Source organism: Equus quagga, chromosome 1, assembly GCF_021613505.1.
Source record: "Equus quagga isolate Etosha38 chromosome 1, UCLA_HA_Equagga_1.0, whole genome shotgun sequence".
NCBI classification, from domain to species: domain Eukaryota; kingdom Metazoa; phylum Chordata; class Mammalia; order Perissodactyla; family Equidae; genus Equus; species Equus quagga.
Window position 1 is genome coordinate 18903518 of NC_060267.1, and position 11688 is coordinate 18915205.

The 11688-nt window shown below is 47.2% G+C and overlaps 1 protein-coding gene across 1 annotated transcript; it reads left to right on the forward strand.

The window, feature by feature from the left end:
* Positions 1-8502: 8502 nt before the first annotated feature.
* On the forward strand, positions 8503-11596 carry RHEBL1 (RHEB like 1). The gene is made up of 8 exons (XM_046640827.1): positions 8503-8704; positions 9301-9372; positions 9720-9787; positions 10062-10144; positions 10233-10289; positions 10493-10540; positions 10880-10961; positions 11120-11596. Exons 1-8 carry the CDS (start codon positions 8653-8655, stop codon positions 11207-11209), a joined length of 552 nt encoding a protein of 183 aa, XP_046496783.1. The 5' UTR covers positions 8503-8652; the 3' UTR covers positions 11210-11596.
* The last annotated feature ends 92 nt before the right edge of the window (positions 11597-11688 follow it).

Here is an 11688-nt window from a genome sequence, read left to right on the forward strand (position 1 = left end):
ACGACTGGTCAGGGTAGTTCCCTGTGGAGGATTTTATGGTCAATTAGCACATTCAAACCCTCCTCCCCTGTTACTGTCTCCAGATGTGACTTGGTTGATGTATACAAATGAATGCTTCCCGTGAGGTGTTACTGAGTGCCTACTATGTGCTAAATATTGTCCTGTGCCATGGGGATAGGACAATGAAGTCAGGCATGGCTCTTACAGTTCATCTGGAAAGACAGGCATAAACAGAAGGTTGTAGAGTGTGGTGAAAGAGACGAGATGTGACATTTAAGCTGAGACCTGAAAGATGAGTAAGAGTGGTTCAAGCAGAGGGAATAGCGTGTGCAAAGGCCTGGAGTTGGGAAGCAAGAGTAAGATGAATCAGAGGAGCATGGACAAGTTCAGTACAGTGAGAGGGAGATGTGAGTCACTTTAAAGATTTTCGATTTTCTCCTAAAGATGAAAAACAATTGTAGGATTTGAAGCAGGCGAGGGGAAAAAATCAAACCTGCATTTTAAAAAGGAAGTTGGCAATTGGATGGTCTTCCCGGGTCACCTTTATCCCTAAGAAGGTTGGTCCTCATCTGAGCACAGTTCTGATCCTGATCACAAGGAGGAAATGTCCCCAGCCCCACATAGAGCTTTTTATGGGAGCAGAGGGTGGGGGAGCAGTGTAGGGAAATTGGAGCCGTACAGGGCAGGACAGGAACAGAATTGGAGATGGCACCTCCAGCCCTGGCTCTGCTTCTTTCTGAAACTTAAACCCAAACCATCTCTCAACTTCTCTCCTTGGGACCACGCAACCTAAGAACACAGTTGTCTGATTTCAAACCACATGGTGTCCAAACAGAAGTCCTTGGAACTGGAGACTGTTTTTTTTTTGTGCTATTTTCTTTTGCTTTCCAGCGAGTCTTTCAGCAGAGCGTTGGCTTAGCTTGGAGCTGATGGCCCTAAGCTGAAGCAGAGCTGCCACCCTGAGAGCCAGGTCTGGGCTGAACATTGCAGCTGCCCAGGGAACAGCTGGTTAAGCCCTCAGCAGCTGCAGCAGCTGGGACTCCACCCAACATTTGAGCTGGGATTAATTCCGTTTCCTCCACACACATCCCTTCCTTGTTCTAGTCCCTGGCTAGTCTACAGTATCTCGTAGAATGTTTGAGACTAGATTTCGTGAATCGCCCCCTGAACAAAGCTGGAGGCAAAGTCACCCACCTTCTTCCCTCTCTGAGGCAGCTGACCCAGAGCACCTTAGGATAACCACAGGAAGGAGGGTGTGGGTCTCTCTCACACACAGCCTCCTTTCCCTCATTCTCTCTATCCTTTGATAAACTGACTAGGATGGATTATTTTTTGAAATGTCTGATTTTCAATAATTGTTAGAATTGTGCAAACGTGAAAGGGCTTCTTTGGTCGGGAGAGGAGGCGGATTTCCTTTATCTTTGAGAGACTCCATACCAAGGCCTGGAAACTTGGTGGGAGTGTTGCAGGAGGATCAAGCATCCTACTAGTGGTTGTCACTTTTAAAATGTGATTGCTTCCCACTTAACTGGGGTTCTACAGTTCAGAACAATAGGGCTGTATATTCTATTTGGTGCTTATGCACCAGCTGTGTGACCTTGAGGAAATCACTTTGTAAGAGATGCCAGAGGCTACAATGAACTGCTACCAAGAGCATGGAAATAAGGAGGCGCTCTGAGATTTAAACAAGGCAAATTAACACACAAAGGGTCAAGGCAGTTCCTCCCAGGGACCAGAGACTTGACTCCCTCCAACAAATATATATTAAGCCCCTGCAAGTGCAAATAGGCATTGTACTAGGCTAAGGATTTCTGACGTTTTTCTAGAGGAACAAGTAGTGATTTTAATAGATTAAATTAATTTAATTAGCTTTCAGCTTGGAGTAGTGGCCTGATCAAATTTGGGTTTTAAAAAGATCACTCTAGTTGCTGAGTGGAGAATGGATTGGAAGGGAATTAGCAGGTCCAGGGAGAAGAGCAAGCAAAAAGGACAATGCAGAGTGCAGATGAGAGATGATGTTGGCTGAGATAAAGAGGTGGCAAAGGAGACTGGAAGAAAGGACAGTTTCAGGAAATATTTATATTTGTGGGATTGATAGGACTTGGTGGTTGATTGGAGGAAGGAAGGAGTGAGGAGTAAGTAGAGGAGAAAAATAATTCTCTCAACTTTATCTACCGATATTGACATATCTAAAATGAAAGAGAAAGAGTAGTTGATCAGCCAGTATCAATCATTAATCCAAAAGGAAGGGTAGCAAACGGGCAACTTGGTCAATCAGAATTGTTACTGTGTGCCCAGAATGGTCTTCGGAAGGGATATGCCAAATATGGTCACGGGTGGGGCAGGGATGGTTCTTCAGACCTCTGTTTGATCTGGCTGAAATACCCCACAGAGATAGTCCTCTCCTTTTATACTAATTTTCTACTCATCAGGCAACAATCTGGTACCTCAATACAAGGCAAGTGAGTACCCTAGGTAGAGGATGCAGGCATCCTTGGTGCTGGAAAGGGAAAGCAATGGGATACATTGGCATGTGGGACCCAGATCAGGCTCTCATGAATTATTGCGAGGCTTCCCTAGCACATGAGCATTTCGACGTGTCCTGAGCAAGTCCAGTTCCCAAGTCGGCTAGACTGTGTGCTCCTCTTAGGATCATCTTTCTCAGTAACCATGGAGGGGGCCAGACCATTTGCCTTCCTCTGGGCATAACCTCTCTGGCCAAACTTGTGAATTCACCTTCAAACTAATAATTATTATGATGGCTTCAATTTAATGAGTACCAACGCTTTTTTAATAGAGTGATAAGGATATCATATACATTATCTCATTTACTTCTCACAACACTTGTGCAAAAATGAGTATTTGATTCCAGAAGGATTTAAGCAGCTTACCAGGAGAGCTGGGGACCTGGGTTCCGAGGCTATGCAGCCAGAAACAACGCCTCAAATCACAGAACTGAGCCAGTGGGGGCACTGTGGCAACTGCCACTAAACACTAGACACTGCAATTTGCAGACCGATGCTTTGACATTGGCTGCTGGAAGCCAGTGCTGACACCACTGCCGCTGTCTAACCTGAACTCGATCTTTCTGCAGGCAGCCAGAAAGAATGACAAACATCCATGACCTTGTTATTCTGAGGCTCAGAGTGTTTAAGCAACGTGCCTGAGATCACACAGTATATAAGCAAGGATTTGAAACCAGGTCTGGTTGACTGCAAAGTCCATGTTCTTTTCACTGTGTTTTGCTGCTGTGATGCACTTCACTTCTCTGGGCTGCAATTTCCCAGCCTGTGGTAGGGAAAAATTGTGCTACGTCAGTAGTTCTCAAAGTGGTTCCCCAGACCTGCAACCTCAGTATCTCCTGGAAACTTCTTCAGAATGCATTCTTGGGTCCTACCCAGACCTATTCAATTAAAAACTGCGGTGTAGGGCCCATCAATCTTTGCATTAACAGACCCTCCAGGTGACTCTGATGTATGCTCGAGTTTGGCAACAGCTCTACCAGATGATCATCAGGGTCCTCCAGCTCTAACAGGTTATGATTCAATTATTTTGTAAGTTGCTGGTTGTGGTCCCTCGATTGAGCAAGGTCCCCTGAGAAGAGCTAAGTACTTCCCATTTTCCTGAAATGGGTTGGTGCTTATCACACTCCAAGCTAGCAGAAGTCAAGAGTAGGTGGACGGGGCCTGCCCGGTGGCCAGGTAGTTAAGTTACGCGCTCCACTTCAACAGCCCAGGGTTTTGCCCATTCGAATCCTGGGCGCGGACATGGCACTGCTCATCAGGCCATGCTGAGGCAGCATCCCACATGCCACAACTAGAAGGACCCACAACAAAGAATATACAACTATGTACTGGGGGCTTTGGGGAGAAAAAGGAAAAAAATAAAATCTTTAAAAAAAAAATTCCTGTTCTTCTCATGTCCTCTAATTGGATAAATGGAATTGCCATCTTCCTTTACTCCATCCCCTTTAACCAGGTCATCACCTGTATCTGTAGTGCCCTGTGTATGAGTCCTCACCACCCTCTCTGTCACTACTCTCCTGGGTACTGGCTTCCTAATAGGGCTTCCTGCTTCCAGCCCCAACCTCTCCCTATACACCATCTGCCATGGGGCCCCCAGTGTGATCCTTACAAAGCATGGCTCTCCTCAGGGTACTACCTTCCTCTCAATACCCCCACTGAGGAAACAGCTTATTACAGTGCATCCCAAACTTTGTACTGTTTTCGTGACTAGGTCTGTAGTCCCTTTCCACCCATATAATTTTTCAACATTTTTCTCTAATTCTACTGGCTTTTCTGAGTACCAACTTTAGCCTCTTCTAAGCAAGAATATTTGTGAAGTCATAGTTTTGGCATTTTGGCTATTGCTTTTCCTACCACCCATTAAAGATTACATAACAAAAACTTTTTTTAAGTTTGTGTATTACCTAAATCATCTTACATATTACTAGTGGTATATTTTGAGAACTCTGGGGTGCTGAATAAAGGTCAAATTCTTCTAATTCTTCTTCTTCTTCTTTTTGTTTTTGGTGAGGAAGATTGGCCCTGAGCAAACATCTGTTGCCAATCTTCCTCTATTTTGTATGTGGGACACCACCAGAGCATGGCTGGATGAGCAATATGTAGGTCTGTGCCTGGGATCTGAACCCACAAACCTTGGGCCAAAGAGGAGTGCAGGAACTTAACCACCCATCTTCTCTTTTGCCTTCCTTTACTATAGAATGTAGAAAAGAAAATGCTAATATCTAGGCTCCCTTGCAGCTAGAGATGGCCATGTGATACAGTCTTGCTCAAGGAGATATAGGTGAAAATATGCTGTGAGGTTTCTTCCTGTATAAAAAGAAAGAAACCGCAAGAGGAGAAAGCCTTTTTTTTTTGCTGAGGAAGATTCACCCTGAGCTAACATCCCTGCCAATCTTCCTCTATTTTTTAGTATGTGGGCCACCAGCACAGCATGGCCATTAACAGAGCAGTGTAGGTCCACACATGGGAACTGAACTTAGGCAACTGAAGCAGAGTATGCTGAACTTAACCACCAGGTCACCAGGCCTGGCCCTGAGAAAGCCTTTTGTCTTAGCCCTTTTGTTATCTTCCTGATAGAAAACAAGATAATCTGAGGGTAATTTACTAAAGAGACTATTTATGAAGGTGTGGGCAGGGTATAGGGAAACGACAAGGGGTAGAGCAGTACCCCAAGGTAAGTATCAGAGGGGCTGTTACCACCATAGGCCTGAAGGGTGAGGAGAGAGAACTACTGAAAACAGGACAAGAGAGCTGTGTGTATGGGAAGGAATGCCTTGAGAGGTGTGGTGACCTTCAGTGGGGACACAGACATGCTCCTCCCTCCATCTGGTCTTCTGTGAATGCTTCCCTTTGGCTGAACCCCACTGGGATCCAGAGGGCAAGGTCTGCCTCCTGGACACAAATCTAAGTGGAAAAAAGTGGAGAGTTAATCTGGAAAGACAAACAGCCTAAAAGGCATCTCTTATTATCTTTTGTTTTTGGTGGTGGTGGTGAGGAAGATTAGCCCTGAGCTAACATTCATTGCCAATCTTCCTCTTTTTTTGCTTGAGGAAGATTAGCCCTGAGCTAACGTTTGTGCCAGTCTTCCTCTATTTTGTATGTGGGTCGCCACCTAGATATGGTTGATGAGTGGTATAGGTCCTTGTCCAGCATCCAAAACGGCAAACCCGGGCTGCTGAAGAGGAGTGCACTGAACTTAGCCACTATGCCACAGGGCCGGCCCCTATCCATTACTTTTTAAGGTGATGGATATTTTTTTTTTTTTTTTAGATTTTTTAAAATTTTTTTCCCCTTTTTCTCCCCAAAGCCCCCCAGTACAGCGTTGTATATTCTTCGTTGTGGGTCCTTCTAGTTGTGGCATGTGGGACGCTGCCTCAGCGTGGTCTGATGAGCAGTGCCATGTCCGCGCCCAGGATTCGAACCAACGAAACACTGGGCTGCCTGCAGTGGAGCGCGCGAACTTAACCACTCGGCCACGGGGCCAGCCCCAAGGTGATGGATATTTAATAAACAAATATCTTGGTCCTGAGATGCACAGGTCTTATAGATTGGCTCACTAAACAATGCCCGAGGCATCTCTTATTTATCTTTATATCCCTAGTGTGCAACACATAGAAAGAGTGCCTAGCACATAGTAGAAGATGAATAAATTTTGATTGAATTTAATTGAATCAAGTTCTTTGTTCTATCCTGCAGTGCAACTTCCGTGCGCTACCTGTATGACTAAGTCTGTTTCCATATCTGTAAGACAAGGACGATGAGAGCTACCCATCATTCAAGGCTCAGGCACAAATGTCACCTCCTCAGGTTTTCTAAGATATCATATAAAAAAAGAGTAGTACCACACTCCAAGTTACATGCTAGCCCATTAAGATCTTGTGCTTTTTTCCCCTCCATTGCAGTTATTACTTTTTTATTGTAACTTATTTATTATCTACCTGCAGATTGTTGGTCTTCTCTCAAAAGAATATTTGCTCCTTCTGGGCAAAGACCTTCTCTATGTTGCTTGCTGCTCTGTTCCCAGCACCTAGAAGGGTGCCTGGGACATGATGGTTGTTTGAAAAATATTTGTTGACGAATGAATGAGCAATACCAATTATCAACCTTAGAGCTGGTGTGAATTTTCGACGAGATAACAATGATGTGCATCTGTCACAAAGTAGAACTCTATAAATCTAGGCGTTTTCTTTCCTCTTTTCCCCTCCCTCACTTCCTACACCCAGTCCTTCAGCAAGTCAGCTTGACCTCAGCCTCAAAACATATCCATGGGGGCCAGCCCTGTGGCCGAGTGGTTAAGTTTGTGCACTCTGCTTCGGTGGCCCAGGGTTTCGCCAGTTCAAATCCTGGGCGCAGACATGGCACCACTCAACAAGCCATGCTGAGGTGGCATCACACATGCCACAACTAGAAGGACCCACAACTAAAAAATACACAACTATGTACCGGGGGGCTTTGGGAGAAAAAGGAAAAAAAAAACAAAACATATCCTGAATTCTCTACTTCATTCATCTCTACTGCTCTAGTCAAGCCATCCTCACCTCTCACTTGGACTACAAGTAACAGTCTTCCAGCTGATCTCCCCGCTTTCCGTCTTGCTCCTGTCCCCTCAACCACAATCCATTCTCCACAGCCAGGGAGATCTGTTGGAAACATAGTTCAGATCATATTATGCCCCAACTTAAACACTGCTAACAGCTTTCTTGGTACTTAGAATTAGCCCAAACTCCTTTACATGGCCTGGCCCCTGCCATCTTCTCAGACTTCATCTATTTTAGGCTAACTGGACTTTTCTTCTTTCTCTCTCTCTTCTGGAATTTAACAAAATTTATTTCCATCTTAGCATCATAGCACTAACGGAATCTTCTGCTAGCTGGCTCCTTATTGTCATTCAGACCTTAGTTTAAATGGGGCTTCCTTTGACAGAAAGTATCACTAATCTAAAATCGTTCTTTCTTTTTTTTTTAAAGACTTTATTTTTTCCCTTTTCCTCCCCAAAGCCCCCCAGTACATAGTTGTATATTCTTTGTTGTGGGTCCTTCTAGTTGTGGCATGTGGGACGCTGCCTCAGCGTGGTCTGATGAGCAGTGCCATGTCCACGCCCAGGATTCGAACCAACGAAACACTGGGCCGCTTGCAGCAGAGCGCGTGAACTTAATCACTCGGCCACAGGGCCAGCCCCTAAAATCGCTATTTCTTATCACACAGTCTTTTATAGCATTTAATATTATCTAGTATTTCCTTGTTTATATGTTTGTCTCTTCCCACTAAGTTTTAAGTTTCTTGAGTGCAGAGACCTTGTCTGTCCCATTCATCGTTCTATCCCCAAAGCTAGAGCAACGCCTGCAATATGTAGTGTATGCTTAATAAATATTTCTTGAATAAACGAATGCGTTGATTATGATGATGATGACAATGAAACCTCAGACGATCTGGCCCCAAATTCTAACAGTTTTCCCAAGAAGAAGAATTGCAGTTCCGAAGTTGGATCCTGGAAGACTGAAAATCTGACAATAAAAGATCTGAGGCTGAAGGCTGGGGCATGCACAGGGAACATATTGGAACTTTGGCCTTCCCCCCCCCCCCCCATCCAAGGACCCCAGAGACGTTGCAAAACGGAGGCCTAGAGTCAGAAATTCCAGCCCAGCCAGAACCAGTATTTTCCGTCCAGACTCTTCGCAGCCACTTCTGCTAGATTGCAAATACGCCAACACCTCTAGGACCCCGGGTTCCTTTCTGTTTCTTTATGAATGAACCGGCTCTAGTCTACGCATGCGCAACTGCTGGTTCTCCCGCTCCACGTGAGGCCCACCCTTCCCTCCTGCTGGCAGCCCCGCCCTTATCCTTTCTAATTGACCAATGGCGAGCGGCCTGGAGGGCGGAGCCCGGAGCGGCGCGGCACTGTAGTTCCCCCGGCGGCCGGCTCCCTCGCGTTAGTCTTGCTGTGTTATGATCACGTGGCCAGCTCCGGGCGCGGCGCTTGTTTTGGTTTCCCTCTGGCTTGCCCCTGGCAGCTTAGGGGTGAGAGACTTTTCTGTGCCGGTTTGCGCGCCTGCCTACACTCTGACCTCCTCTTCTTAGGGTTCTCTCAGCCCGCAGTTTTGCAAGCCCCTCGGGGCCGGCTCCTGCCATGCCGCTAGTTCGTTACAGGAAGGTGGTCATCCTCGGATACCGCTCTGTAGGTGAGTCTCCGCCTCGGGGAGAGCACAGACGCACCGCTGCTTTGTGGCCAGAGGAGGCGCACTCCCGCGGGAATGCGACCCAGGGAGGAATGGAGGCATCGTTAGAACGGGGGTGTAGAGCGAGGATGGAGGATGGAGGAGGAAAGGCTGGGGTGGTGGTAGTCTGTGGAGAGCTGCAGGAAGCCGGAGCATGTAAGGGTTAATGTGGGTTTGGCTGCAGGAACATCAGAGTGGTCCCCAGCGTTACTCTGGGGGGTGGGGGTGGGGTCAGGATTTGATGACGGGGGCGCGGTCTGTGTGGGTGTCCCGGTGCGGGGCCGACTTGATGCTAGATAATTCCGGATCTTCCCAGGGGTAGGATAGGGAAAGGCGGCGGGAAAGTCTTCCTGCGGCGCTGCTGAATGCATCCGGTGGCCAAGGTGCACAGACCCAGCGCGAAAAGAGGGTGAGGGAGGCCAAGGGAAAGCATTGCATGGGGCACTCACAGACTAGGGTGCTAATTTGGGGTCCGCTTTAGTCCTGGGCCACAGCCCGAAAGGACAGAGGATGTGAATACGGATGGTTGATTTGGATACAACTACCACTGCTTCCCACAGGGAAGACATCTTTGGCACATCAGTTTGTGGAGGGCGAGTTCCTGGAAGGCTATGATCCTACGGTGGAGAATAGTGAGTAGAATTCTACCCTAGGGTGGGACAGGGAGGGTTTGGGTGCCCGACCAACTCCATAATTTGGGATTTTCCTGGTGCCAAGGAGCTGATTTAATTAGACATTAAGTCTAATGTCTTCTCTAGCAATCCTGTTCAATGAGTGGAGGTAGAGTGTGGACTTTGCAAGATACTGAGTCCAGGATGGTGTAGATGTACACAATCAGAACCCTAACATTGTCTCTCCAGTTTCCTGGAGAGCTGCCTGGACCTGGTCCATCTCTGTCACCCCCAGGGTTAAGAAAGTATGGGGCATACATTGCTAGCCCTACAAGGCACCTCACAGTCAAGTTTTCTTTTCTTTTCAGCCTACAGCAAGATAGTGACTCTTGGCAAAGATGAGTTTCACCTACACCTGGTGGACACAGCAGGGCAGGTACTAGTTTGGGGTAGGGTATCTAAATTTGGCAGTTCAGTCCTGGGAGATGAAGTCTGGTAGCCTCTGTGGCTTATCTATAAAGTAGTATTAAAAGAAAAGCATTTTAGCAGCTAGTAGTGTGCAGCTCATTGGAGCTACCCTATAAATACTTGTTGAATAGAAGTGACTGGAGTAGGCAGTGCCCCCAGGGAGGGTCCCCAGGATGCAGCCCACCACCCTTTGCCATCTGAGTGTTGTGGATCTTGGTACCGATGTTTCTATTTCTTGTCAGGATGAGTACAGCATTCTGCCCTATTCATTCATCATTGGGGTCCATGGTTATGTGCTTGTGTATTCTGTCACTTCTTTGCACAGGTAAGTGACCAAGGTTGTGAGTGGGGACTTGGGAGGATCTGAGGGCTGTTCCAGAATAAGGTTATAGCTCTATTTCTTGTATTTAAAGCTTCCAAGTCATTGAGAGTCTGTACCAAAAGCTACATGAAGGCCATGGGAAAACCCGGTAAGTGGCCCTAGGGGATAGAGACATAGTGTGGACATGAGGGGATGGGAGAGGGCAGAGGGGAGTATGAGTCCAAGTTAGAGAGGAGGCTGAGACATAGATCCTGTCTAGTCTGATGGGGAGTTTTCCAGCCCTGATGTGAAGGAGGTTGGGGTCCATGGGAAATGGGAGAGGATTGTGTAGTAACTGCTGTTTCCTCACAGGCTGCCAGTGGTGCTAGTGGGGAACAAGGCAGATCTCTCTCCATACAGGTATGGAAATCTCTGCAGCTCAAGGTGAAGGAAAGTGAGCCAGACTAGGAATCAGTCAGGCTCTAGTCCTGGCCCTGCCACTGATTTGAACAAGTTCATTGCTTCTCTTTCTACCATGAAGGTTAAGACAATATAACCTTTCTATTGCAAAAGTTATAATTTCATATTTTAAGCCTCAGTCGTAGGCTCCTTTGTTTTCCTATATTTTCTCCTCCCCCACCCCTCCTCCCAAACCTTGGAAGTGAGATGGGTCACAGGAAGTCTAGATCCTATAAAGATTTTGCAGAGATCATGGAGACATTGCTATCCTCCATCTTCACATCCCAAATTTGCTTCTAGGGAGGTCCAGGCAGATGAAGGGAAGAAACTGGCAGAGTCCTGGGGTGCGACATTTATGGAGTCATCTGCCCGAGAGAATCAGGTGCTGGGCCTGAAGATTAGGAAGGTGGTGGGGGTAGCAGTGTTTTTCTTATGGCACTGCTTAGTGGTGGGGATGGTGAGGGAGTTGGGTATTTGCCTTAGAGCTGGGTGGTATTGGCAGTGAACTAACTTTTTGCCCTGAATCCCTATCCCTTGCAGCTGACTCAAGGCATATTCACCAAAGTCATCCAGGAGATTGCCCGGGTGGAGAATTCCTACGGGCAAGAGCGTCGCTGCCAGCTCATGTGAACCCTCGGGCGTGGGGTAGCTGCCTTGATTCTGCCCCTGGCACTTGCCAGGCTCCAGTGGGGGCAGGCCCTCAGGACTTCACTGGTACGGTGGCCAGCTGTGTCCCTGGCCCTCTCGGCACACAGTGTGGTACCCTCATATTTGCACACTTTCCCCAGGCTCCAGTGGCCTGGTTGTCAATGTTTACAAAGGGGCAAGGATGTCTCATGGGCACTGGCCTCTAGTCCTCTGTTTTTGCTAAATGAGTTGTTATAACTTGCAGAGTTGGGATATGAGTCCTGGGAATTGCTTATTTGGGACCCAGTCTCCTACGTTGGTTTTGGGTATTGACTGGGTGAAGGTTGCTGGGGACTCCTGAAGTGGAGCTGGCTCCCTGGGGTGACCATGTATATATGCAAATAAACTGAGAAATCTTTTTGTCCTTGACTTCTGTGTATCTGGGGAGAGCTCAGGGCCAATATCTCCTTTTCCAAGGAGTG

Excerpts from the sequence above, each read along its gene's own strand:
- RHEBL1 (XM_046640827.1), top strand. The coding sequence starts at position 8,653 with ATGCCGCTAGTTCGTTACAGGAAGGTGGTCATCCTCGGATACCGCTCT. Across the intron at positions 9,788-10,061 it reads TGGTGGACACAGCAGGGCAG|GATGAGTACAGCATTCTGCC; the intron begins GTACTAGTTTGG and ends ATTTCTTGTCAG. Across the intron at positions 10,962-11,119 it reads CATCTGCCCGAGAGAATCAG|CTGACTCAAGGCATATTCAC; the intron begins GTGCTGGGCCTG and ends TATCCCTTGCAG.